Source organism: Chamaea fasciata, unplaced genomic scaffold (assembly GCF_029207755.1).
Source record: "Chamaea fasciata isolate MVZ Bird 193981 ecotype frontalis unplaced genomic scaffold, bChaFas1.0.hap1 SCAF_18, whole genome shotgun sequence".
In the NCBI taxonomy this organism is placed as follows: Eukaryota; Metazoa; Chordata; class Aves; order Passeriformes; family Sylviidae; genus Chamaea; species Chamaea fasciata.
Genome location: NW_027094103.1, coordinates 3,405,070 through 3,430,365, shown reverse-complemented (window position 1 = coordinate 3,430,365; position 25,296 = coordinate 3,405,070). Strand labels below are relative to the sequence as shown.

At 49.1% G+C, this 25,296-nt stretch overlaps 6 protein-coding genes and 1 pseudogene across 8 annotated transcripts in view; 4 read left to right on the top strand and 3 right to left on the bottom strand.

Annotated features, from left to right (window-relative positions):
• The window catches only part of MSI1 (musashi RNA binding protein 1), a 74,726-nt gene extending 73,629 nt beyond the window's left edge, over positions 1-1,097 (bottom strand). Inside the window, exon 1 of the mRNA XM_066199693.1 lies at positions 761-1,097. Coding sequence (XP_066055790.1) covers positions 761-906 — 146 coding nt within the window. The 5' untranslated portion in view covers positions 907-1,097. The remainder of the gene's footprint in view (positions 1-760) is intronic.
• Positions 1,098-1,238: 141 nt separating this feature from the next.
• On the top strand, positions 1,239-2,901 carry COX6A1 (cytochrome c oxidase subunit 6A1). The gene is made up of 3 exons (XM_066199473.1): positions 1,239-1,419; positions 1,677-1,816; positions 2,635-2,901. The coding sequence occupies exons 1-3, from the start codon at positions 1,314-1,316 to the stop codon at positions 2,713-2,715; spliced, it is 327 nt and encodes a 108-aa protein (XP_066055570.1). The 5' UTR covers positions 1,239-1,313; the 3' UTR covers positions 2,716-2,901.
• A 1,682-nt stretch (positions 2,902-4,583) lies between these two features.
• Positions 4,584-6,101, bottom strand: TRIAP1 (TP53 regulated inhibitor of apoptosis 1). The gene is made up of 2 exons (XM_066199474.1): positions 5,892-6,101; positions 4,584-5,239 (listed from the first exon to the last, which is right to left on the bottom strand). Exons 1-2 carry the CDS (start codon positions 6,036-6,038, stop codon positions 5,156-5,158), a joined length of 231 nt encoding a protein of 76 aa, XP_066055571.1. The 5' UTR covers positions 6,039-6,101; the 3' UTR covers positions 4,584-5,155.
• On the top strand, positions 6,098-8,208 carry GATC (glutamyl-tRNA amidotransferase subunit C). Of its 2 annotated transcripts, none has more exons than XM_066199472.1 (4): positions 6,098-6,294; positions 6,723-6,886; positions 7,270-7,373; positions 7,752-8,208. In XM_066199472.1, the coding sequence occupies exons 1-4, from the start codon at positions 6,142-6,144 to the stop codon at positions 7,805-7,807; spliced, it is 477 nt and encodes a 158-aa protein (XP_066055569.1). In that variant the 5' UTR covers positions 6,098-6,141; the 3' UTR covers positions 7,808-8,208. The 2 variants fall into 2 exon arrangements, with proteins under 2 accessions (XP_066055569.1, XP_066055568.1); XM_066199471.1 differs by having other exon boundaries at positions 6,099-6,294; positions 6,720-6,886.
• A 3,226-nt stretch (positions 8,209-11,434) lies between these two features.
• Positions 11,435-13,709, top strand: LOC136298785 (dynein light chain 1, cytoplasmic-like; annotated as a pseudogene).
• An 81-nt stretch (positions 13,710-13,790) lies between these two features.
• Positions 13,791-18,700, bottom strand: COQ5 (coenzyme Q5, methyltransferase). Its single transcript, XM_066199779.1, has 7 exons — positions 18,547-18,700; positions 18,026-18,175; positions 17,314-17,538; positions 16,593-16,699; positions 14,886-14,974; positions 14,565-14,676; positions 13,791-14,448 (listed from the first exon to the last, which is right to left on the bottom strand). Exons 1-7 carry the CDS (start codon positions 18,692-18,694, stop codon positions 14,347-14,349), a joined length of 933 nt encoding a protein of 310 aa, XP_066055876.1. The 5' UTR covers positions 18,695-18,700; the 3' UTR covers positions 13,791-14,346.
• Positions 18,701-20,991: 2,291 nt separating this feature from the next.
• LOC136298850 (dynein light chain 1, cytoplasmic) lies at positions 20,992-24,191 on the top strand. 2 transcript variants are annotated; one of them, XM_066199891.1, is made up of 3 exons: positions 20,992-21,149; positions 21,677-21,817; positions 23,582-24,191. In XM_066199891.1, the coding sequence occupies exons 2-3, from the start codon at positions 21,686-21,688 to the stop codon at positions 23,717-23,719; spliced, it is 270 nt and encodes an 89-aa protein (XP_066055988.1). In that variant the 5' UTR covers positions 20,992-21,149; positions 21,677-21,685; the 3' UTR covers positions 23,720-24,191. The 2 variants fall into 2 exon arrangements, with proteins under 2 accessions (XP_066055988.1, XP_066055987.1); XM_066199890.1 differs by having other exon boundaries at positions 20,994-21,149; positions 21,680-21,817.
• Positions 24,192-25,296: the final 1,105 nt, after the last annotated feature.

Genomic DNA, 25,296 nt, shown 5'->3' with positions numbered 1-25,296 from the left:
AAACCAAAGCACTTTTAACAGTGTACAGAGCCCAGATAAAGTAAATAACTGAGCAATATTTTTATGCCAAGGCTCTGGTTATCTCACCATTCCTTTATGCTACACAGTAAATTGGACACAAGCCCTGCTCCAAGTGAAAATGGGGAAAGGAATCCTGCTCCCCAGCAGCAAAGACATCTCCCCACCACCTCACAGCCATGCCACACTGCATGCCTTGGTCTTGGCAACAGAGAACTGATCAATTCCGTGGGACCAAGGAAACAAACCTCCTCCTTCCAGGAACAACCTCGTTTGGCATAAAACACAATTCCTTCATGTCATTCCTCTCAGACCAGCCCCTACCACCGTCCTTCCCAAAAGTTCAGTGTCTTTGCTTTTTTACTATTACAGTTTCTACATGCACCACGGGAATCCTCTCATTTTGCTGTGGGGTTTTAAGTGCTGAAAAATGTGCTGTCCACCTACACAGCTTCTGCCAAAAGTCAAACAGTCAGCCACCAGGCTCCAATAAAGAACTAAAAGAGAACCTTGATACTTGTAATTTTTTTTTTTTTCTGGAGATCTTTTGTTCATTCAAGTGATGTTAGTATTTCAGTAGAATCATCCCAGGAATCCATGTAATTAAAAACACATTAGTGGTAACAGAACTGCACCATTTGAAGGGCCCTTTGATCCCCTCATGCCTGGGACATCCCCAGCACTCTCCTTGACCCCACAGCCCCAGGACTTTTCACTCTCTTAACTACTTATCACTCTCTACCTGACAGGAGGTTGTAGGCAGGTGAGGATCGGCCTCTTCTCCCAGGCCATAGCAACAAGACAAGAGGAAATGGCCTCCAGCTGCACCAGGGGAGGTAAAGGTTGGACATCAGGAGTAACTTCTCCACAGAAAGTGTGATCAGACATTGCAATGGGAGGATCAGACACTGGAATTCCACCTGCTCAGGGAGGTGGCGGAATCACCGGCCCTGGAAGCGTTTAAGGAAAGAGTGGGCACGGCACTGAGTGCCATGGTCTGGTTGACACGGTAATGTTCGCAGGATGGGCACGATGCTCTCCGAGGTCACCTGCAACCCGAGCGAGCGTGTGTCCCTGTGACCCTGTGACCCTGTGACTGTCACCGCCCCCGGGCCGAGCACTCCCCGCCCGCAGCACAAGATGGCGCCGGGCCGCCCCTCAGGCGGTGACGTCACCGCCCCGCCCCTCCGCTCAGGGCGCGTGCGCGCGGGCGCCGCTCAAGGTCAGCGCGGCCGCCGCCACCGCCGGTCCCGCTCGGCGCGTTCCGGTTCCGGTTCCGGTGCGGACAGGAGGACATGGCGGCGCTCGGACGGCTGTCCCGCCTGCTGCTCGGCGCCGCCGCCCCGCGCTCCCCGCGGGCGCGCGGCATGGCGGCGGCCGCGGCACACCAGGAGGGCGGAGGTAACGGGGCTCTGCGGGGCTCGGGCGGGGCCGGCGCGGCGCTGCCCTTGACGGCCGGTGCCCTTCGCGGCGGGAACGGGGCATGGCGGGCGCTCGGTGCGGGCCCCCGCCGGGGCAGCGGGGCTCGGGCCGTGAGCCCGATCCCCGTTACAGACGGGGAGGGGATCCGACACGGGGTTCATTAGCGCCTCGCTGATGTCGGGTCAGTAAGGCTAATGAGAGTGCTGCTGTTCTGATGGCTGTCGGCCGCCCCGCAGCCCGCACCTGGAAGATGCTGACGTTCGTGGTGGCGCTGCCCGGCGTGGCCGTGTGCATGCTCAACTGCTACCTGAAGGCAAAGCACGAGCACGAGCGGCCCGAGTTCGTGCCCTACCCGCACCTCCGCATCAGGACCAAGGTACCCCTGCCCGCGCTGCTCACCGGCCCCCTCTCCTCCTCCATGGCTGCAGCGCTTCCCCCGGGATTGCCGCAGCGTCTTTTCCTTTCTCGACTGCCACGTGAGATGGTTGTGATACCTGTTTCTGAGGCCCTAAGAGTTTGTCACAGCTCTGATGAAGTAACCGTGATACTCGCAGGCCTTCCCACCCCAGAGTGATCCTCCTGATGTCTTGCTGAAAAATGTTGCAGCCCTAGAGCTGCTGTACTTAAACTAAAACAGATCTAAAAGGTACCAGTGGAGATCCCAAACAGTCAAAATTGGGGTCCTCATAATGCAGCACAGTGGATGTTTAAGTAAGAGCAAAGATTGTGCTGTCTATAGAGACTGTGGCTCCCAGCTAAGGGAGAGTTTTCCAGCTCCTGCTTCCTACGTCCTGGGAGCAGCTTGTTTAATTTACCAGCCTGTCCAGCTGTCTGATCACAGAATCACTTAGGTTGGAAAAGTCTTGTGAGATGGAGTCCAACCTTTGACTCATCTCCACCCTGTAAACCAGATCATGGCACTAATACATCCAGTCTATACCTAAACACCTCCAGGGATGGTGACCCCAGCAGCCTGGGCAATGGATCCCAATGTTTAGCAACCCTTTTTGTTACGAAATTCTTCCTGATGTCCAGCCCGAACCTTCCCTGGCACAGCTTGAAGCTGTTTTCTCTTGTCCTGTTACTAATTGCCTGGGAGAACTAATGTTTGAGTCTGTACTGTTCTTGGTTTCAGGTACTTGTAGGGATTGTTCAGGAGCTGCCACTGGCTGATTTTCTTTTTTCTTTCAACAGCCTTTCCCGTGGGGTGATGGGAATAAGACTCTGTTTCACAACCCTCACGTTAACGCTCTCCCAACTGGTTATGAAGATTAAAACCAAGATCCTGACCGCAGCCAGAACTTTGGCTCTCCCCACCTTGAGCCAGAATGTTGAGTGGGAACCTTCGTTTCTGGGGTCACAGTTTCAGAAACTGTTTCTTCTGCAATGAAGCTGAGTGGTGTTGTGGCCCCCGTGTGTGCTTGTGATGGGGTCCTTTAAATAAACAACTCTGAACCTGAATTTGGGGTTTGACTTGTTTACCTCCATCCTTAGGAGGTTTTTAGTTTAGTGTTTGCACAAAGCATTAAGGCTTCCCACAGGACAGAGTGCAGGAGCAAAGGGGTTTGCCTGCCTGAATGTTCTGTGACTGATAACACAACAGGAATGCATTTGGCATAGGATACAAATCAGTTTCACATTCTTCAGGTCTGGTTTAACTGATGACTCTGAACTCACAGCCAGAAGAACAGATGTGTAGATTAAAATTCAATATACACTGAAGCACGTTCTCCATTATCAGCTTTTGCAATATTTATTAACAGTCATGAAGGTGATTTTCTCTTGGTCCCTTCTGGCACAGGGAGTGGCAGCAAAGATGTTGAGCTAAGCTCTGCCTTCACAGTGTTCACCTTCAGCTCTCAAATTTTCAGGTACATCAGCACAGACCTTGCTCACGACTCTGCTTTCCATAAAGCTGCAGTCTGTACAAAGCCTCTCACACAGGATTTGCTGAAGAAAACAATTTTAGCTCTACTGCTTACGTCTGTATAATGTGTCATGCAGAAGCTGCTTGAAGTAGAAAGGATCAGTGAGCCAACAGCCTGAGCCAGTACAAGCTTCATTTTCAAGTTTTTGCTGACTACAAATCAACCATTTTCCAGTTCTTACTATAACTTCTGTATTTTTTGCACAATGTGAAACTGACCTCTATCTCAGCACATAATGTGGTTTTTCCCAAAAGGTAGAACACAGCAGCTGCTTTGGCATCTTGCTGTTGAAAGGAGTGATGGATGGCAAGAGAGAATCTCAGAGTGGGGACTGCAGGATGCCCTTCCCTGTATTTCCACGTGATTTTTGTCTGCTCATCAGTAGAAGATTGCTGAGACAAGTTTTCCTGTGTTGAAATTACAAGGCACTGATGGGCACAGTTGTTTTAAAGCTGACCAAGTCACTAAATTCAGCCCTACATGAAGATGATAGAAAAGCAAACTAGTTTTGCATGTTACTCCTTAAAACAGAAAAGCTACATAATCGTCTCCAAAATGCTATTTCTAGAGCCTTCCCTTAGACCTGTTTTTATTTATACCTGAGTGACACAGCCCTTTGCCAACAGCCTGGTTTTTCAGTGCTCTGTTTAACCCCTGTGCTGACACTGTGGGAGCTCTCTGCACCTGAGAACAGGAGTGTGGCTCACCTGGGTATGTGACAGGAACAACAGCCTCAGGCTGCAGCAGCTCCTGACCCTTGGCACAAGCCCCACAGGACTTGGTGTCTGGAGCCTGAGGGGCTGTGGTGTGGACAAGCAGCTGTAATGTTTGAGAACTACACTTTTTAAGGTTGTTTTTGGCTTTTTTTAAAGTAAAACCTTTAAATAATTAGTAGCAGTTAAAAGCAGAGAGTGAAGCTGGTTTTTTTCCTCCCTGTAATTCTAGAACTGTGAAGTTATCTTTTGTCCCCAGGCCATAATCTCTCTTACTCTTTCACCTGTGTTGGTGTAAGGAGAGGGGCAAGCTTTGCCTCATCCCTGTGTGAGGATCAAACCACACAAATGTGTAATGCTAAAGGAGAGAGAATTCAAGTTAGGCGTGTGTTGGTACCTCAGAAAAGGTTGAAGTAATCTCTGCATTAAAGGTCTTCAGCTGCTGAGCAGGCCACTTCCATCCCTCCGAGGGGTCCCAATCAGACTCTACTGCACAGTTACCTACTTGAACAAAATATAACCTGGTTATATTTATTTCAGCCAAGCTGTTGCAGGTCCACTAGTGCTTTGAAACCACCTCTGTAGCTGACACAAAACAGTCCTTAAGCCCTTCAGCATTCAGGATGACAGGAAACTAACTTCTTCACCAAAATTCAGCAGCATAGAGATGATAGAAAGTACACCAACCCCCTTCATATTCTTTTTAAACACTTCCAAGTGTTATATAAATCAGCCAAAGAAATCAGTCACAAAGAAACCATCTCAGCCCACTCCAAGCAGCATTCCCCCATTACAGAGTACATTCAGTGGGAAGTTAGTTCACATGGATTTTAAGCTGTTACATGCTGAACCACCACCAACTTTCACTGGAGAGGAGGCAGCAGTTACCACATGATCCAGTCTTTTTTTTTTTTTTTTTTTTGCTTTTAGCCGTTTGTTTTCACAAGCAGAGAACATTTGTCCCTTCCCAGAAAGCAGGTAACAAAGGTCTGATCCAGGTGGCAGCTGTGGTACACCTGGAGACAGTGCTTAGTCCAAAGGTGGCTATCAGTGACTCCACCCATACAGCCGTCATCAAGAGGAGTTCTCAGTTTTTCCTTTACTTGGGCCCATGAACTCCAGGCCCTCAATGGGTATGTCCTTCTCCTTGATTGCTTTCTGAAAAGAAGAAAAAGAAAACCAAAGAATTAAACTCGGCCCTTCTTTATAAGGCTACATGATGTTATCTTTGGTGCAAAACACAGAACCATGGAATCAGTCAGGTTGTAATACACCTCTGAGATCATCCAGTCCAACCTGTGACCCAACAGCACCATGGCCGTGGCCAGGCTCTCCTTGAACACTGACAGCACCTCCCTGGGCAGCCCATTCCAACGTCTGATCACCCTTTGTGTGAAAAAATTCCTCCGAATGTCCAACCCAAACCTCCCTGCTGCAGCTTAAGTCTGTAACCTCTTGTCCTGTCACTTGTTGCATGAATAGAAATCATCTAAAAACAAAAAAGTGATCTAGAAAAAGCAGTCTTAAAGGCTGGTTTGAATAAAGCTTCGACGTTCGAGTTGCTGAAGGACGTACAAAAAACTCACTGAATTGCCGTCCGTCCAACAGAAACGGGCGGCAGCCTTAACAAGTCACGTACAATAAAAACAGGAGACACCTGTAAAATATTCCACGTAATGACCGCCAGACGCAGAGCGAGATCAACCCGGAGCCGCGTGTCGGGGTCCCCGGGGAGGCCTGCGGCTGCCCCGGGGCACCGGGAGGGTCAGCGCGGGCAAAGGGAGCGAAGGGGCCCCGGGGCCGGACGCACCTGCACGCAGAGCTGGTAGCGCTTGAAGAGCTGCCCGCAGGGATCGCCAGCGCTGTCGCCCTTGAGGAACTTCTCTGCGAACCAGCGGTTGAAGCACTGGTCGTACTCGCGCTTCAGCTCCGTGCACGCCTCGCCCACGCTGTTCATCGCGGCGGCCGCGCCGGGACGGAACGCCGCCCAGTGACGCGCATCCGGCGCGCGGGTGACGTCACGCGCGGGGCTGTGACGTCAGGCGGCGGCGGGGCGCGCGATGCGCGCGCTGTCCCTCGTGAGGTGGGTCCGCGCCGGGCGGGGCCCCCCGCGGGGACCGGGGAGCCGGTACACCGGGAACGGCGGGCACCGCGGGTACACCGGGCACAGCGAGAACCGGCACAGCGAGCACCGGCCGCAGGACCCGCCGCAGGTACGGCCCGCAGCCGCTCCAACACGTGCTTCAGTCTACATTGAATTTCAATCCACGTATCTGTTCTTCTGGCGGGGAGTTCAGAGTCATCAGTTAAACCAGACATGAAGAATGTGACACTGGTTTGTGTCCTATGCCAAACGCTTTCCTGTTGTTTGTGTTATCCCGTTGTCCCTCGCGAGGCGGGACAGCGGGAACACGATAAAACACCAGTTCACTTCCCAAGCAGGTCACGACAATCAGCACGTCCCCACCAGCTTGGCTTGGATTTGATGACCTTAAAGGTCGTTTCCAGCCTTAACGGTTTTAGGATTCTTCGTAAACTCCGGGTTTGACGTGTAACAAGTTTCTGATTAAAAGAAAGTAGAGCTGTTAAACTTGTTAATTTTTGGCTCTTTTTTGTCCGTGTTGATGCTCGTGTGCAGCAGAAAGTGTCGGTGGAAGTGCTGCAGCACCTGGAGCAGCTGGCCCTGGTGGATTTCCGGGACCGGGAGGGCGTGGAGCGGCTGCAGAAAGCGATCCAGTTCGCTGATCAGCTTCAGGAAGTGAACACCGAGGGCGTGGAGCCGATGGATTCAGTGCTGGAGGACAGGTGGTGAATCACAGCAGCCTCCTTTACCTGTTAGTGCATCGAACTGTTGGCTCCTGTGAGCTTTCTTCCCTGGGAATCACAATGCATGTGGCCCCTTTGCTCAAAATGTCCTCCTGTGGTTTTGTGTGGGAGAAAGTTGTCATTGGCACGTGTAATTTCTGTGTGTGAGCAAAGCAAAGGTGAACCTCAGTTCTTTAATCTGTCTTAATTGTCACGCTGCTCCCCAAAATCCCTGCCAGTGGCATTCTTGGGTGCTTCAAAACATTCCAGTACTTCTCTGAGTGTTTATTTAAGAGACTAAAACAAGATTTAGAGATAAACCACCCTTCCTACTTCACATTCACAGAATAGCTTAAAGACCATCAGTAATCTTTGTCCTTCAGGTGTCTGTACCTCAGAGAAGATGATGTGACAGAAGGCAACTGCACCAAAGAGCTGCTGGAAAATGCCAGAGAGAAGCTAGAGGAGTATTTTGTAGCTCCACCAGGTATTGACTTGCTTACAAAAATCTCTTAATCTCGCCTGAATTAACCTGAAGAAAATAACCTGCTATAGCTGCATTTACTTTCAGAAATACTAGTCAATAATAGGGAGTACTGAAAGAAATGACTGTAGCCATCTGTGCAAAACAGTGTGCAATTCATTGGTCCAGAAGCGGTACAGAGGCTGCTCTGACTCTGAAGCTATGCACAGGTTGAGAAATTCCCTACAGGAAGTCAGACAGGACTGACTTTCCTGACTTTCTCAGGATATTTAGGCAGCCTGTACATGGAGTAAACTGGAGAAACATTTCCATGCCAGGGTGTCCTGCCCACAAGGTAACTTACAGCTGGTCTCACACAACTTGGTTTTTGTTTTCTCTCAGGTAACATCCCTTTACCAAAGCTGGAAGAACGAGAGACTTTTTTGCAGGGCTCTTAGTGACAGCCCAGAGCCCAGATGCCCTTACAGTGTTTTATTTGGGGAAAACAAAGCTTTGTGCAGTCACAGCTGAAACACCCTGGCATGTACTTTGGTCAAGAGAAGAGCACTTGCGAGACAGAAGAAAGAAGGTGTAAAAGTTTAGTAGTGCTGCTGAAATATTGAATGTCTCTGAAGCTGGACAGCAGCAGGGCAGGTGACCTTGGTGCTTTGGTTTGGCAAAGTGAATTTGCTGTCTGGAGGTGAGAGCAAACCCCTGCCCCACTCTTAATTGTGCAATGACTTCATTACTTGTTTAAGCATTCATAATATACTCATATAGATGCATAAAACATGTAATTACCATGATACTTGAATTCTTTCAGGTGTATTGAAATAAAGCCTGTATTTAACACCACTAATCCAATCCTCTGCAAAGCTGGAACGCTGTATTATTGCTTTAGTCTCAGACTTGTCAAGATTCAGGCCCTGCAAATGCTCAAGTTTTACAAATATACAAGTTTGGCCTATGAAGTAATTTATGATGTGTATATAAGTCATAACAAGGAAAGACTTCAAATTATCAATCAATCAATATGATTAATACCACAATCATAATATCAGGTAGTTCCCACTTTGCGAAGTGCCCCCTTGATCTATCCATTTTGGCCTCCTCCTTTGACCATCAGAGAGAATGGGGACAATATTATTTATACAGAAGAAGGAAGAGGAATTTGAGAAGGAACTGCATGGCTGCAGGAGCTTTTAATCCAAAATAGCATCAAGTAACTATTTAAAGGCAACAACTAAACCAACAATTTGGACAAGATGATCCCACATTCCCAATGCAGCACAGGCTAAACTTAAAACTGCCAGTTCAGTGCTGCTCCCACACACTCCAGTGAGAGAACAGACTGCCTGATGCTTGTTCCCTGCAGCCCAAACTGCATTTAAAGTGGAAAACACACAACTCCCTAATGAAGGGGTTTGATGCAACTTCACCACAAATAAGGGAATTACAACCTTGGCTCAGACACCTGCAACCAGCAAAAAGAAAAGCTCAGAGAGGGCAGATGAGGTGCCTGTGGGGCAGGGCATGTCAGTGCCTCAGTGGGTCCAACACTGGCGGTGCTGAGCCCCACAGGGCCCTGGCTGCCCTTTGACAGAGGGAGAGACCCCTCATGTGCTGGTTCACCTGCATTCACTGCAGGACTCAGGAAATGGATCCAGATTCTCTGGAGACCCTGGAGATAATCTCACTTAGACTTGCTGATGTTTCTCCACCACCACAGACCTTTAGATATAAAATTGGATTGGAATTGGATATAAACCCCAGGTTTGCAGGGAAAACTTCTGTGTTGAGATTTCTTCACTTTCACAGAAAGAAAAAAAATTGGGAGTTGTTTTATTGCTAATAATGATCATTTTATGTTTTGGTATTAACTAGGAGCCCCAGGAAAAATCTCTATTAATACAGTGATACATTGTGCAACACAGAATAAAAAAGCACCTCATGGAAAGTGCTTACAGCCTGAGCTCCATCTGGGAGAGAAATCTCATGGGATGCCTTATCCATTACCCAGTTTTCTTCAGCACCTCCTCTACCCCAGCTATTATCTCCTGTGTTTATTTGTTCTGCCTTCCCCTGCAGCTCTGTCTTGAGGGAAAATGTTTTTTTATATTCTTGATTAACAAGTAGGACTCTAACGTATCTCAGGCTTTAATGTTTCTCATTAGTGACGTGTATCTCACCCACACTGACATTTCCTGCAGTCGTCATCACAATTGTTCCTTCAGCAAACCATTTCTTCATAAATGCAGAGAAATTTGCCCGCAGCTACCAAACACAGCCACCTCCTCAGAGATTCATGGGTGTCGTTGAAGATTGTTAAATGGTTCCGTTCTGTCAGCACAAAACTGTCCAGTACTCAAAGAACTACTGCCAGTGCTGCAGATACTGAACACAGTTCTGGAAATTAATTACTGTGGCCCCAAGACCACTCAAAACTTCTTCATGTTTCTAGCACACAAGCAAAGTTGTGAACTGTATCTCCATTTGGAATGCTAAAACCTGGAGTTATTTCTGAGATATTCTAGAGAGACAAAACCACTACATTATGCAGTTTCAGTATTTCTGGGGGCAGTATATTCTTCTGAGGTTGCCTTAGAGTTTGCAAAAGCAAAGAGTTGCTTGCAGTTACACTGCTTTTGCTCTGAATGACACTGAGCAGGTAACTACACTGTATGAATAAGCAAAATATTTACATTTCAAGTGAGGTGAATGACTCCTCTTGAGGTGGGCTTTTTTTAAAATTTCAACAAGGAAATGGGAGTCCTACCAACCAGTATTTAAAAACCTCTTTTAAGTCATCCTGTGCTGTTTGTTGTAGACATGGTTCAGAGTCCTGTTATTAACAGATCACCAGCTGCGGAAGACTCAGCAGCAGTTTTCTATCTGCTGACAAGAGTGTAAGCAGAAAGTGCCCCAGGGAGAGTGAAACTAAGAAAACAGAGCACTGAGGATCTACCAAAACATCTTGCTTCATTTAAACAAAAAAAACCCCAAACAAAACCAACCCAACTTAACCAACCAAAATAACCCCCAAACCAAACACAAACAAAAAAAAAGGCAAGAGTTGCAGAAATAGTGAGGTCTGCAAAAGATGGCATAAAATTTTGATAGATTTGATTCACTAAAGGAACAAAGTTTGCAGCTGACTTGATCATACCCAGTAAACATGGGTCAGAGATTTCTATCAGAGGTCACTTGGTGTGACTTGAAAAGACACGACTGAAAACAGACAAGTGAACAGGACGAGTGATCAAGTGCCATTCACAAGCTGTGGAACTCCTTCCTTTGACATGGGTGGGCTTCACTCCCAGTAAAGGGCATATTACTGACACAGCTGCCCCAGATAATATCCCAGTATTCTTCAGTAATATCACATACTATTGAAAGGGCTATTCCCAACAAGAGCTTGTTCCACAGAGAAACAGGCTGTTGCAGAGATTATTGGTTAAACTGGAGTATCTATGTAATCCAGGCCAGGGCAAGTAATAAAATGGCTTTCGGGGCCCTCATATCAACTATGGAGAGGTATTTTACAGAAGCTGGTGGACACATTACAATGCCTTGGAGACTGAGCATATTTTAAGGAACAGCTCTTTACCCGGGATCACCTGATAAATGCCACGCAGAATCACAGATTTAGATTGGAAAAGACCTCTGAGATCATCGAGGCCAATCGGTGACCGAACCACCAGCATGACACGGCACTGTGTCATGTCCAGTCTTTCCGTAAACACCTCCAGGGACATTGACACCACCACCTCCCTGCGCAGCCTCTTCCAATCTCTAATCACCCTGTGACAAAATTCCTCCTCATGTCCAACTCAAAGCTCCCCTGCAGAGGAGCAGCAGAGCAGTAACACGGCAGTCATGGCTGGAAGCTTTCCCTGCACAGCCAAATCTCCGTGCTCATGCCCAAACCTGCGCCCGGCTCTCCCGTTACCGCCCCGCAGCCCCACGGTCGCCATGGGAACGGACGCGGCGCGGGGCATCCCGGGCCGCAACACAACGCCGCAGTAAAACCCTGCCGGACGCCACGCCGCAGCCAATGGGCGCTCGGAGATCGGCGGCACTGACCAATGGGCGCCCGGGAGGCGGTGCCCGTGGCCAATGGGGGGTGGCCGGCGCGCAGGGGGCGGAGCTGAGGCGCTGCGAGGCGCGCACGGACCGGAACGCAGCGCTGTCCGCTCTGCACCGCGCCGGTCCCGCAGCGCCCGAACGGTGAGCGACGGGGCGCGGGCGGCTCCGGGAGGGACTCGGCCATCCCGGTATCCGGGGACCCTCCGTGTCCCACCGGCTCCCCCGTGCCTGGACTCTTCCCCGGCCGCCGCCTCCGGTTTTCCCGCATCCCCGACAGCTGCCGGCGGCACCTGTAGCCGGGCGGGGCTCCGAGCCCTCGGCCGCGCGTGCAGAGGGCAGGGCGGTCGGGCCGGGCCGTGGAGCGGCCGCGCTCTCCGGCGGAGCTCCCGGGCGGCGGCGGGGCCGGAGCGGGGCCGGGGAGGGCCGGGAGGGCGGCGGTGCCGGTGCGGCTGCCGGCGGGGCGGAGAGCGGGTGCGGAACGGGAGCGGCGTTTGAGCCGCCGCCGCTCGGGCTGTGCCCGGGGCCGTGCCCGGCCGGGGCGGGGGCACCGCGCGGCGCCCGGGAGCGCGCCGGGAACGGCGATACCTGTGCGGCCGCTCGGCAGCAGGTGGGTCCGCCAGGTGCTCCTGCTACTCTGAATTTCCTTGTTTTTTTTTTTCTCCAAGCAGGCAATCATGAGTGATCGAAAGGCAGTGATCAAAAATGCGGACATGTCAGAAGAGATGCAGCAGGACTCGGTGGAATGTGCAACTCAAGCTCTGGAGAAGTACAACATTGAGAAGGACATCGCTGCTCACATAAAGAAGGTAGATGTTGGCTTGTAATGTGCTCATGAAAAATCAATTGGGGAGAATCCTGCTAGGCACGTAGCTCTAGAGAAACGAGTTCTAGAGGCACTAGATTATCAAGTTAGACTTTCTCTCTTTCTGTTCCTTTCCCCACCCTTTATGTGGACCTTTCTCGGTCGTTCTGCTTTTCTCTCATAGTGTCTTACACCTTTTCTGCCAGTGTCACATTGTCCATGTGAGGATAGAGTGGCAGCTGACTGTCCCTGTGACTGACGAGCTGGTACAGGACATGGGCTCTGTGCAGCCTATTTAAAGAGTGGTGGTTTGCCATGTAATAAGTGGGTTTGGTTTTTTCCCTTTCCCACCTCATGTAAGACAAGCTGTTCATGCTAATGCTGCATGAACAGATGGTTCATAGCTTACAGTTCGTCACATTTTCTTTCTTGACTCCTACTGGGAGTCTGACTGAGCTGCAGGGAGCTGAAGGGTTTGGTTGAGCAGAACAGAAACTTCCATGTCCTCAGAAAAATCTCTTCAGCTGACAGCTGTTAGGTGCTGCAGTACAAATCCACTGATTGCATGGGTGTGCTCACTGTGGACCTGCACACGGGAGTTTATTTGTAGCAGGCTCCTGTAGCAGCGTGTCACAACATCATCTCATGATCAGGTGTCAGGGATGTGGCAGAGAATTTTCCATCAAGTGTCCTTTCAGCATCCTTATTGCAAAAAAAACAAACAAAAAAAAACACCTAATGAAGTCAAAACAGCAGTTTCTTTGGAGATTCAGAACAAGCAGACAAATTCTTAGAAGTTACAGTTTGAGATCATGACTTTAGGGGAGAAGTCACCTCTACAAACGTTTTAAGCTTATTCCTGCCCTGCTTGGAAGCTTTTTTTTTTTTTTGTATGACTAAGCAGCAGATGAGTTATAAAGTGACAGATGATCCTTGTGCTTAAGAGCATATGCTGCTCCTTAATTGCCTTCTTCCAAAAGTGATACTTGTTAACAAGTGACAAATCATTGCCAAAAAAACCTCCCCAACTGTTAGACAATATTAGTATAATTACCATGAAAATGCTGACTTTCTAATTCCCTGTTCTGTAGGAATTTGACAAGAAATACAATCCCACGTGGCACTGCATTGTGGGAAGGAATTTTGGCAGCTACGTGACTCATGAGACCAAGCACTTCATCTACTTCTACCTCGGCCAAGTCGCTATTCTTCTTTTCAAATCTGGTTAGAACCTTGAACTGTTACTGAAACTTGCACCTGGGTACAGGACTGCACAGATTCCCACCTTCAGCCTTCCTGGGGAAACACATCTTGATCTTCAGGTCTTTTGTTGTGTTGTTAATGGTCAGGGATTTCGCTGTAGCGGCTGGTATTTTCATTGTGGCTATATAGAAAAGCAAAAATGTCTTCCTTGTATTTATTTTCTTTCAAAAGATGGCTTCTTTGCTAATAAAACTGTTGGAACAAGTTTATCCCTTTGCACTCTTGCATTACCCTCTTTATTGCCATGTAAATGAAGGATGAACATCCCCACCTCTACTCCCATACCCCAAGTCCATCCTTCCTTAGGAAACCTTCTTACAAGACTGATTTAAGTGGAAAAAAGTTGATGCAGAGCCCTTTTATTTCATAAGCCTTCCATCTGCCTTTGAAAGAAGTAAAGCAGTCATGGGAAAAAATCCTTAAACTCCACATGACAAAGATAATAACAGCTTCATTAAAGTCCATAGTTACGTCAAAAATCCAAGTTACTTCTCACAAGTTAACATCCTTCTTAAGGCTTAGTAAAAAGAAAGGCATCTTATTTGAAGCCTAATCAGTCTGTTTCTGTATCCACACCCACTGCCAACTTGCTCCAGTTGTTAGCGTTGCTCAGTTTTTGGCCATATCCTTTCCACTGCACTTGAAGGGAAATGCAGGTGTAAGAAACACCACTGGAGTCACTCCTCAGGTTTCCTGGTGTGGAGAGTAACTTCGTGTTCTTCTGAGTCTGGCTGCTGAGCAAGTATCTGCTGCACAAGTTCTTGGAACTCCTCTTGATACTGTCAAAATTCCACAGCTTCCATATTCCTCATGAAAATTATATTTTTGGTGTTTTGCTACACAGACTCACAGTTTGAAACCTGAGTGAATGGCAACAATGCCAAAGTTTAAATTGTCATAATCCACTTTGAAAAAGCCTGCATCTTCTATCATTGCCTTCAGCTCCTCCTGAAAAATAAGTGCCATAATTATTAACAACCTGAAGGCCCATAAGCCAGCTGGCCACAAGATTGTGTTGGAATTGTGTTTTGTGTGCTAATGAATTTTGGGAAATCCTGCCTTACCTGAGGGGGGAACTGTCGGATGCTCTCCACAAGATACTGGTAAGACCTCCAGTCACCAGCAATAACCTCCCCCAGAACAGGGATAACCTGGAAACTGTAGAGATCATAGAGCCTGCACAGAGAGACAGAAAACACAGATTAACAAATTTAAACCCTCTCCAACACGAGCTGGTCTCTGCGCCACTATGCTATGCAGTCTGCAGCTGACTGTAAAAGTGCACCAAGATATGGTCTCAAAGTGTCTCCCCCTCTTACTCTGTCTGAATACAAACAAGAGAGCTTTGTGACATGGCATAAATGAACATGTCACCATGTCCCTACCTGGAAAGCAGAGGGTTGCTGACATGACTAAATTCAAGGCAGAGAAATCTTCCTCCTGGTTTCAGCACACGATAGGCCTCCTGAAGTGCCTGAGACAAAGTAGATGTGATAAGTTTGATTCTGTAGAACAGCACCTGCCTATTATCATGCCATGTGGTATTACCATGCAACTCTGATGAACTGAAGGGAATGAAGATTATTCTGACTGGCCATCTGCACTATTTACTGGAGAGAAGCATCCCAAGACAAGTAAAAAAAAACCAAAACCAACTGTGCCACAAACCCAAACCACAAATACTCTTGCTGTTACACAAATAGATTTTTACAAGGCTTTGTGTCAAAACTGTGATGTCGGGTTTGCAATTTTCTTCTGTTTTCCTACTCACAGTGAAAGTTTGTTGGCAGAGCTCTTGTAATTACAGACTAAACACAAAAGGGAGAAGGTGACTCAGCTACAAGAAACTGAAAATCAAAAACGAGCATGATAATTTTTTTTTAATCAAAAGAAAAGATTTTACTGGGAGGCACACCCAAAGGTTCAAAGAAGGAAGGATACTGGGTTTCGGATGAGCAATGTGTAAGAACAGGAAGGAAAGACAAAGAAGAAGAAAATCTTTGGCTACTTTGAAAATTCTATCCTGCATCAAAATAGAGTACCTAACAAGAATCTAGACAAAATCCTGTTTAAAACTGTATGTTCTTACATACAAGAGCAGAGTTCTATTCCAGAACTTCTGGAGGTTGTACATGTGCTTGACTTCAACTGTCCTGTTCCTATGGGATAAAATATAAACACTACACAGGAGCTCTGCAAAAGAGTTGGCAGCTTGGGTGTGTTTTGTATCAGGTCTCCAGGGAGCTCTGCTACCAGACTGCTGTATGCATGAAGGCAAAGATCCTGTGCTTTGGAAGGGTGCAGACAAAGCACCAGGAAAACCCATGCACATTAAGTTCAAAGACATATGGTTCAAGGTGGTTTGGATCCAAGTGCTTCACCTTCCACAGGAGATCTGCCAAGGTTGTAACACACTCCTCCAAAACAGACAACTAGTGCATCCAGACAGGTGTCACCCCCTCAACAGCCAGTCCTTCTCAAAGGACAGAGATAGTTTAGAACAAAGAGTACTACTTATCCTAATTTAAACCATACTTGTTCTTTATAGGGAGCCCCGCCACCAGCCAGTGTAAAGACCCTCAGCAGGAGTGGGCTGAACGGGCTGGTCTGACAGCAGTGGGCGCAGCACCTCCTCCCCACTCTGCTCCTGCAGTTCTGTTGGCTCAGGCAGGGAAACACAAGGGGACAGGAAGCATTGGACCCACTGTTGGTGGGATATAGATCAGGTGCTGCAGGAAGATTGGAGACATGCAGACAGCCTGCACTGTGCGTGTGTATATCCAGCCATGCCATGGGTCAGGAGAAGGTGGGGAATGACTGTAGCATCCAGCCCTTTGCCTCAGGAAGAGACGGTGTGGCTTGCCAAGCTGGAAAGATTGGGTGCAACTGGTATAAATCTATCGTTTTATGACAAAGGTGGAACACTTAACTGCATTTTTCATTCAAACAAGTTGCATACTATATGTCACTTATTTTAAATGTTTCAGGAGTAGACTAGGATCTTTCTTTATCCAAAGGAGTTCCTACTTTGCTTCCTTTGTAGAACAAAAAATCATAAGGACCCCATGTCAGGTTATGCTATAGTAACTTACCAAATCAATACGAGTCACGTTTCGGATTCCAAAGGCAATTGTGTAAACATCAAACTTATCATCATCAAAGGGCAACTCTTCAGCATTCCCAAGTACCCAGGACAAGCCTGGAGTGAAAGACAAGTCACAGAACTGAACCCAGACTGCTCCAGAAAGGCCAGAACTTACCCATTCTAGAAGGAATTTATTATTTTTAAATGATTTGAAAACAAATGTTTCCATTTTGTGGCCCATACACCTAACGTGTATGTGCCACAAAAATTTTACCCAAAACTTGCATCATGGTGGAAAGCACTGTTGGCTGGCATTTGTTTGTGGCAAAGTTATAAAAAGAGAATCTCTGCTCAAAGTGTAGCTACAGACAATTAACATGCAACAATGGCCAACACAACACATTTTGCTAGAAATGTGTTGCACAAGCTGAGGAACATGAAAAGCTACACTCCCTCCATCAGGACCATCAATATGTGATGCAGTTGCAGCTGTGCTGCTTCCAGGTCCCCAAAGGATCAAGACCAGGTCTATCTGTGGAGCATCGATGTCCAGATTACTGGCAAGCAGATAAAATGCACAATCAGTGACTGTGCAACTCATGTTCCTTTTCCCCATGCACAACTCCCACTCTTGGTGAATGTACACAAGGAAACATCAAAAAACCCTCTGCCCCTCACAATTTCTTGCTATCAGGAACGTTACTGCCATGGTACAATGCATTATTTACCTTCAGAGTAGCCAAGATGCTGTGCTTTCTGCTTCCCAACTTTTAACATTTCTCTGTTGATGTCACAGACCACCACTTGGGAATCCCCTAGTGAGTCAAATTGGTCTTTCTGGTAACTGTCAAAAATTTCCTGCCATGACAAATTCTGATTGTGCTTGAGCTTCCTCTGGAGCTGGCGTTGTCGTACAGAGTGAACGTAATTAATGAACCGAAAGGCAATGTCACCTGCAGTTGTTTAAAAGGAAGGATACACATTTTGGAATGTCTTCTGACTCCAGGAAGTGGAAACATAAGGTTTTGAACATCCAGTTGACTTACTATTTCTTTTCAGTCATATATTTTTATAAAAGCATCCTCTGAGACCCACTGTATGGATACAGAGTGTGTGTGTACATGTATACAGACAAAAAGGGAACTTACTAAAATCAAAGAGTCCATGAAATTCTACAAATTCACACAGTTTTCCATAATGTATCATCTCAGGACTATAACACTTTCAGACCCTTAAAGCAAGATATTACAAAACACGAAGTTATTAGTTACCAACCCTTCTCTTACAAAGTCAAGTAGATGATTCACTAGTTTAAAACACAAGGAGCTAAGAGTGAGGGGAAAAAAAAAAAAACAACGGCAGGCAACGTAATTCTGAGCAGACTCAAATAGCTGAAAAACAGTGTGGCATTGTCACGTGGGACTGACCAAAATGATTTACCTGTTCCCCCAGCAACATCAAGGAGGAGTGTTCCTGGGCAAGGGTTCATTTTATGCACGAGGATATCCTTCCACACCCGATGAATTCCTAGGGTCATTGAATCATTCATTACATCGTATTTCTTGGCCACATTTTCAAAGACCTGGTAAACTGCAAAGAAAGGACACGGGAATGAGATGCAATTTACTTTAAAACGCTTATGTCTAAGTAAAACGTGTCCTTTATTGCCCTGTGGAGGTCTGTCACTATGTGGAGCTGAACAATCACACGAGAACTCATTACAAAAAAAAAAAAAAAAGACCGAACCCTACTGAGCTTGTTGCCCGACAAAGGTTTCTGGAGAAACACAGGTTTCCCGAGCTGAGGGAAGTAACAGCGATATTATTCACCGAGAGTCCTGGCAACGCCTCAGACAAGGGCCCAGCCCCAAACACGTCCCCAGCACGCTGGAGAACCGTCACCGGCTGCCCGGGAGCCCAGCTCGGGCCCAGCCCGCCCTCTCCCGCCGCCGCCGCCCTCACTTTTCTCCCTCCTCTCCTCCTCCGTCACGGTCTGGAAGCCAAAGTGCATCTCCGGCCCCGCGGCCAAACCGCGGCGTGCCCGCAGCGCCCCGGCGGGCCCGGAGAGCAGCGCCCGGCAGCGGCACCGCCACAGCCGCGCGGCCGCCATCTTCGGGCAGCGCACCGGCGGGGCGGGGGCGGCGCGGGGCGGGGGCGGCGCTCCCGGGGCTGCTCACACCGGCACCGGCCCGGGAGCTCCGCCGCCGCCTCTGCTCACACCGGCACCGGCCCGGGAGCTCCGCCGCCGCCTCTGCTCACACCGGCACCGGCCCGGGGGCTCCGCCGGGCTCTCCTCACACCGGGACCGGCCCGGGAGCTCCGCCGGGCTCCGCTCACACCGGCACCGGCCCGGGAGCCGCCCTCCGCCGGGCTCCGCTCACACCGGGACCGGCCCGGGAGCCCCGCCGGGCTCCGCTCACACCGGGACCGGCCCGGGAGCCGCCCTCCGCCGGGCTCCGCTCACACCGGCACCGGCCCGGGAGCCCCGCCGGGCTCCGCTCACACCGGGACCGGCCCGGGAGCCCCGCCGGGCTCCGCTCACACCGGGACCGGCCCGGGAGCCGCGCGTTCTCCGCAGCCCATGCGGACGCCGCTTCTGCCGGACGCGGTCACCGAACCCCCCCGGTGCCACCGCTGCTCCGCGGCGCAACGGCATCTGTGCTACGAGGACAAACATGACCCAAAAACCCAACACAACCCTCACGGTGTACTCGAGTCATTTTGCAAATAGTTTTCTTCAACTTTTCTTTAATTTAACTTTATTTAGTTCTACTTTAGATTTCTAATTTTGTAGTTTTCTTCACTTAAAGTGAAGCCTCGTGGGGAACAGGAAGGAGGGTTTGCAGGTTCTGATGACTTGCAAGGAGGAGTGAAAGGTGCCTTGATTCTGGTCAGGAGCATTAGGACATACTGGAAACCTTTTTATATATATATATATATATATATATATATATATATATATATATATATATATATATATATATTTTTTTTTTTTTTCCCCCCCGGAAACCTGCCCTGCTTATCACATTATTTGAATCATCCAGGAGTTCTGCCAGCTTTGTATATCCAAAGAAATTACTTAACCCATTCTCAGGAGAGATGACTTCACGCTGTTAACATCAGCCCAGGGACTGCATTCCCAGGCCATGAGCTGGGCTCCCTCACCCAGGACCTTCCTGCCATATTGGGACTTTTAGCACCATCATCACACCACACCATGATTTTCTCCAGTTTTTCTCATATAATATTTTTTTTAACTCTACGTTCTTTGCAGCAGGACGCCCTCCAAAGCATCATATTTGGTTTTGTTGGGCATTTTTCTCAGCCTCAACTATAGTCACAGACACTGCACAGACACCAGTGACCACCTGCATTCACAGAGTCACAGAACGGGTCAAGCTGGGACCACTGTGGGTCATTTGGTCCAACCTTCCTGCTCCAGCAGGGTCAGCTCAGAGCACATGGCACAGGATTGTGTCCAAATGGTTCCAGAATATCTCCACTGAGGGAGACTCCACAACCTCTGTGGGCAACCTGTACCAGTGCACAGTTACCCGCACAGTGAAGAAGTTTTTCTTCATGCTCAGGTGGAACTTCCTGTCCATGTTTCTGCCTGTTTTCTGCCTCTTGTCCTATTCCTCAGTACCACCGAGAAGACCCTGGTCCATTCTCTGACACCCAACCTTTAGATATTTATACACGTTAATGAGGTCCCCTGTCATCTTTTCTCGAGGCTGAATGGGCCCAGCTTGCCCAGCCTTCCCTCACAGCAGAGATACTCCGGTCCTTTAACCACCCGTGCTGCCCTCCACGGGACCCGCTCCAGGAGCCCCGTGTCTCCCTTGTCCTGAGGAGCCCCGAACTGGACAAAGCACTCCAGATGTGCCTCACGGGGGCTGAGCAGAGGGGCAGGATCACCTCCCTGACCTGCTGGCAATGCTCTCCCTAATGCTCCCCAGGATTCCATTGGCTTTCTTGGCCCCCAAGGCACACTGCTGGCCCAGGGACAGCTTGTTGTCCACGAGGACCCTAAGTTCCATCTCCGCAGAGCTGCTTTCCGGCCGGTCAGCCCCCAACCTGTACCGGTGTTCGGGGTTATTCCTTCCCCTTCTTCCTTCCCGCGTTCAAGCAGCTCAGCCGTGAAGAAAAAAAACAAAGGGACGGGGAAGGGCTCCGCACGGCCCGAGAGCCAGCAGTCCTGGCCCGGCCGGCGCTGGGGCCCCGGGGCCGCCCCAAGGCCGTGCCCCGCCGCGCATCACCGCGGCCACCGGTCGCCATGGAAACGGCCGCAAGGCATGCCGGGCTGAAAGAAATTGCTGCGGCAAAACCCTGCAAGAGCGCCGGACCGGGGCCAATAAGATCTCGGGGTGATGGTGCCGGTGACCAATGGCTGGCGGCCGGGTCTGAGGGGGCGGGGCTGGGGGCGCTCGGAGGCGCCGGCGGCGCGCGCGGGTCGGTTAAACAGCCGCGGCGGCGGAGCCGAGTGCGTGCCTCAGTCCGCGCCGTCCCGCGCCCTCACCGGCTCCACATCCGCATCGCGCTGACATCGCGGCGCCCGCTCGACGGTGAGCGCAAGGCATTGCCGGCCTTGAGCATTGGGCAGGGACAGCTGCCGAGAGGGGCCGGGTCCGGCTCGGGAAGTCTGGGACTGGGCAGCCCCAGTGATTGGGCTCTTCCCCGGCCGCCGCCTCCGGTTTTCCCGCATCCCCGGCAGCTGCCGGCGGCACCTGTAGCCGGGCGGGGCTCCGAGCCCTCGGCCGCGCGTGCAGAGGGCAGGGCGGTCGGGCCGGGCCGTGGAGCGGCCGCGCTCTCCGGCGGAGCTCCCGGGCGGCGGCGGGGCCGGAGCGGGGCCGGGAGGGCGGCGGTGCCGGTGCGGCTGCCGGCGGAGCGGAGAGCGGGTGCGGAACGGGAGCGGCGTTTGAGCCGCCGCCGCTCGGGCTGTGCCCGGGGCCGGGCCCGGCCGGGGCGGGGGCACCGCGCGGCGCCCGGGAGCGCGCCGGGAACGGCGATACCTGTGCGGCCGCTCGGCCGCAGGTGGGTCCGCCAGGTGCTCCTGCTACTCTGAATTTCCTTGTTTTTTTTTTTCTCCAAGCAGGCAATCATGAGCGATCGAAAGGCAGTGATCAAAAATGCGGACATGTCAGAAGAGATGCAGCAAGACGCTGTGGAATGTGCAACTCAAGCTCTGGAGAAGTACAACATTGAGAAGGACATCGCTGCTCACATAAAGAAGGTAGATGTTGGCTTGTAATGTGTTCATATCTCTATGCACATGAAAAATCAATTGGGGAGAATGTTGCTAGGCAAGTAGTGCTAGAAAAACAAGTCCCAGTGACGCTAGATAATCAAGTTGGATTTTCTCTTATGGCTGATGTCCGTGTATTCCTTTACCCACCCTTTACGTGGACCTTTCTAGGTGTTGCTTTTTTCTTGCGGTACTTTCTGCTTATGGCCTTTTTGTTGTCACTGTCCATGTGAGGATAGAGTGGCAGCTGACTGTCCCTGCGACTGATGAGCTGGTACAAAACACAGGGGCTCTATTGAGCTGTCCTGTGGTTTTCCTCTGAGAGAAACCTTGTTCTTCTCGGTTTCAACTGCATTTAACTTAATCTTAAGGATCTCTTTGCAGTTCTTGCCAGCTGGATCAAAAATAGAAGGGTAAAAGTAATTTTCTGCAATTCTCTGTAATCACACCTCTCCTTATGTAGAGATACAAGCACAAAAGAAAAAGAAAATCCTGGTGGCACTGATTATCTGTTGTTTGCAACATCTGTGTTGTCCTTTATGTAGGATTAACAATACATGAGAAAGATCTAGTTCAGATTTTATTTCCTGCTTCGTCAGCTCGGGAACGGAGAAATCAAAGTGCGTCAGTAGAAGTTCAAGTGATCTGAGGGGAAGAACTGTTGAATTGTTAAGGCCGATTGGACTGAAACTGTCTGGAGTTAACTGCTTGGCATGAGGAGCTAATTTTGATAAAGGTTTAGGCCACAAGCTGTGAATTTTCACATAGATATGTTAACTTTTACCTAGCGCTGTGAAAAAGGGCCTCAGGAGCTAGTTCAAGCTGGAAAATAAGGAAGTTATAGCTGTCAGCAGAAATCACAACATGAGAGATTTAAAAAGACTGTCCAGAGACAATGAAAAGATGCAATAAAGAACAAGAAGTCCCCAGACCCTAATGTTGTTACTGGTCTGAACTGTGAAGGGTAGGGAACGGAGATTGGGAGGGTGTTATTGCCTGGCAATTTCTTTGTTCGGGGTCCTTCTGAAGGCACCCAGCTGGAGTTGTTCTGCCGCTGTACCACTCGGAGCCTGAGGCTTTGCTCTGCCTGGGGTGGAGGTAACTTGAAAATATGGGATACCTGGGGTGGAGAAGCTTCTCTAACGTGAGAAGTAATTGATCCGTGCAGAATGACTGCTTTTGCTAAAGAAATACTAGTTTGCTATGACCAGAATATGGAAAGGTTTTTATTCTCTAGATGCAGAAAGTACCTATGAAAGTTGAAAAGAGAGTTTAGTACTTTTCCTATATCCTTTGTAGCAACTACTGGGAATTAATAGAGGATCTGTTTGAAAATATGTGAAGCACAACTGCTTAGATTTATTGATCATTCTGTTGTTACAGAGCATGTGGCAGAGAATTTTCTGTTTAGCAGCTGTGCTGCTGATAAACAGTGAAGTCTAAATTACATCTTTGTCTCTGTGGGTACAAAACTAATGGTGAATCTTTTACTTGGGAATTGTAGATGCAATCACGTTATGAATTATGGGGGAATAGAAGACTACTTCAACAAAAGTAATGTTTTAAACTTGCTACCGCTCAGTTGGGAAGCGCTGTGGGGTTTTTGTGTGTCTGACTAAGCAGCAGGTGAACAATAAGATGTAAATAAAATAATCCTCATACTTAAGAGCATCTGTTCTTCCTCTGATTGCCTTGCTCAGACAGTGAACACCTATTAGAAGAGTTCTTAATTTGTAGTGATCTGTTTTGCAGGAGTTTGACAAGAAATACAATCCCACTTGGCACTGTATTGTGGGAAGGAATTTTGGCAGCTACGTGACTCATGAGACCAAGCACTTCATCTACTTCTACCTCGGCCAAGTCGCTATTCTTCTTTTCAAGTCTGGTTAGAACCTTGGACTGTTACTGAAACTTGCATCCAGTTACAGGACTCTCTGACTAGTTACTGCAGCCTTCCTGAGGACACAGGCCTTGATTTTCAAGGGCAATGGCAGGGATTATGTTGTAACAGATGACATTACATCGTGGATATAAAAAGGAGAAGTACCAAAAAAGTCTTCCTTGTATTTATTTTTTTTTTCCAGAAGGCTCCTCATTTGCTACTAGAGCTGTTGGAGCAGTTTGCTTTTGCAAGTTTTATAGCCATCTACTGTATTTCCTGATTACTGCTAGTGCTATGCAAGTACTGACAGTGTTTAGTTCTTTATGTTCCAAACTTCTGTTATTCTCCTGATTTTTCTTTTATAAAACAATTTCCCCCCCCTCTTGTTTGCTGGATGTGCTGTCCCAAAACCTGAGCTGTTTCTTTTTTCTGTTATCTCTGGAGCAGTGTGCTGGAGAATAAAAGCCAAGTTCTACCCCAGCCAGGTTGTTATTTCTGGCTGATTTGTGATGTTGTGGTGACAGTGGATGACTCTGGGCAAGCCAAGAGGCGTGCTGCCTGAGGGGGTTTGTGGGGCCCTCGGTGTTCCCGGTAACTGCGGGTCCCATCGTGCCTGGGCTCCATCCAGAGCCGGCCGTGGCTGCGGGTGACTCATGGCCATGATCCCGGCAGCAAAGGGCAGCAGCTGTGCTCTGCCTGGGCTGGTGGGAGCCGCAGGGCACTGAGAGCCTGCTGTGGGTGGTGTCACTCCAGCCAGAGAACGTGTGCTTAGCGTGAGCTGGTGTTTGAGCTGCTGCTCGAGCTGTGCCCCTGCCTGGCACACCCGGCCACTGCTGCCCAGGGACTGTGGGGCACTGAGGGCACGCTGGCAATGACAGTGCCTGTGGGGCTGCTTTGTCGCCATAGGACATGAAATAAAGATGCTTGACTCCAGTCAGAAAGCAGTAGAAATCAGATTATTTACAATTCATTCAGCCCTTTTGTAACACGCTTTGCTAAGAAGGCACGTTATTGGTCCATAGAACTGACACCTCTCCCATTAGCTAAGTAACAGAAATAGCAAACAACACCTGCTGTTATGGGAAACGAATATTGTTTAGCCAAGGTTGTTTTGGGAAAAAGAAAAACTGTTGAAAAGTTTCCCTTGGGAAGAGCTTGCACTTCTCAACCTCAGAAAATATCGGGTCCACACTGCTTGGCAGGTGGGGCTGGCAGGGGGTTGCTCCTGCAACTAAACCCTCTTCACTGCTTAGTACAGACATCCATGTGTGATCAGGCAGCTGTGGTGGAGGATACAGACATGCCCAAAGCAATGCAGTAGCAGCTTCTGCAGGGTCCATTTGGGCCGTGGAGAAATTGGAAGTTGAAAGAAATCATGGTCATTATAAAGAGGATAAATGTTTGATTGTAATGGCCTTTCGTGGAACACTATCCACACCAGACATCAAGGGGGAACACCACCTTGGAATAGTGAAATACTGTGGTCATGTGATTCTTCGGAGTTTTCCTGGGGCCTGGTATCACCTCTTAAAGAAATCCCTTCCAAAATCCGGAATACCTGAATGCTGAGCTTAATCCATAAGTC

Excerpts from the sequence above, each read along its gene's own strand:
- COX6A1 (XM_066199473.1), top strand. The coding sequence starts at position 1,314 with ATGGCGGCGCTCGGACGGCTGTCCCGCCTGCTGCTCGGCGCCGCCGCC. Across the intron at positions 1,420-1,676 it reads GGCACACCAGGAGGGCGGAG|CCCGCACCTGGAAGATGCTG; the intron begins GTAACGGGGCTC and ends GCCGCCCCGCAG. Across the intron at positions 1,817-2,634 it reads ACCTCCGCATCAGGACCAAG|CCTTTCCCGTGGGGTGATGG; the intron begins GTACCCCTGCCC and ends TTCTTTCAACAG.
- TRIAP1 (XM_066199474.1), bottom strand. The coding sequence starts at position 6,038 with ATGAACAGCGTGGGCGAGGCGTGCACGGAGCTGAAGCGCGAGTACGAC. Across the intron at positions 5,240-5,891 it reads GCTACCAGCTCTGCGTGCAG|AAAGCAATCAAGGAGAAGGA; the intron begins GTGCGTCCGGCC and ends TCTTCTTTTCAG.
- GATC (XM_066199471.1), top strand. The coding sequence starts at position 6,142 with ATGCGCGCGCTGTCCCTCGTGAGGTGGGTCCGCGCCGGGCGGGGCCCC. Across the intron at positions 6,887-7,269 it reads GATTCAGTGCTGGAGGACAG|GTGTCTGTACCTCAGAGAAG; the intron begins GTGGTGAATCAC and ends TTTGTCCTTCAG. Across the intron at positions 7,374-7,751 it reads GTATTTTGTAGCTCCACCAG|GTAACATCCCTTTACCAAAG; the intron begins GTATTGACTTGC and ends GTTTTCTCTCAG.
- COQ5 (XM_066199779.1), bottom strand. The coding sequence starts at position 18,694 with ATGGCGGCCGCGCGGCTGTGGCGGTGCCGCTGCCGGGCGCTGCTCTCC. Across the intron at positions 18,176-18,546 it reads GGAGGAGAGGAGGGAGAAAA|TTTACCAGGTCTTTGAAAAT; the intron begins GTGAGGGCGGCG and ends CTTTCTTTGCAG. Across the intron at positions 14,975-16,592 it reads ACGTGACTCGTATTGATTTG|GCACTTCAGGAGGCCTATCG; the intron begins GTAAGTTACTAT and ends ACTTTGTCTCAG.
- LOC136298850 (XM_066199891.1), top strand. The coding sequence starts at position 21,686 with ATGAGCGATCGAAAGGCAGTGATCAAAAATGCGGACATGTCAGAAGAG. Across the intron at positions 21,818-23,581 it reads TCGCTGCTCACATAAAGAAG|GAGTTTGACAAGAAATACAA; the intron begins GTAGATGTTGGC and ends TCTGTTTTGCAG.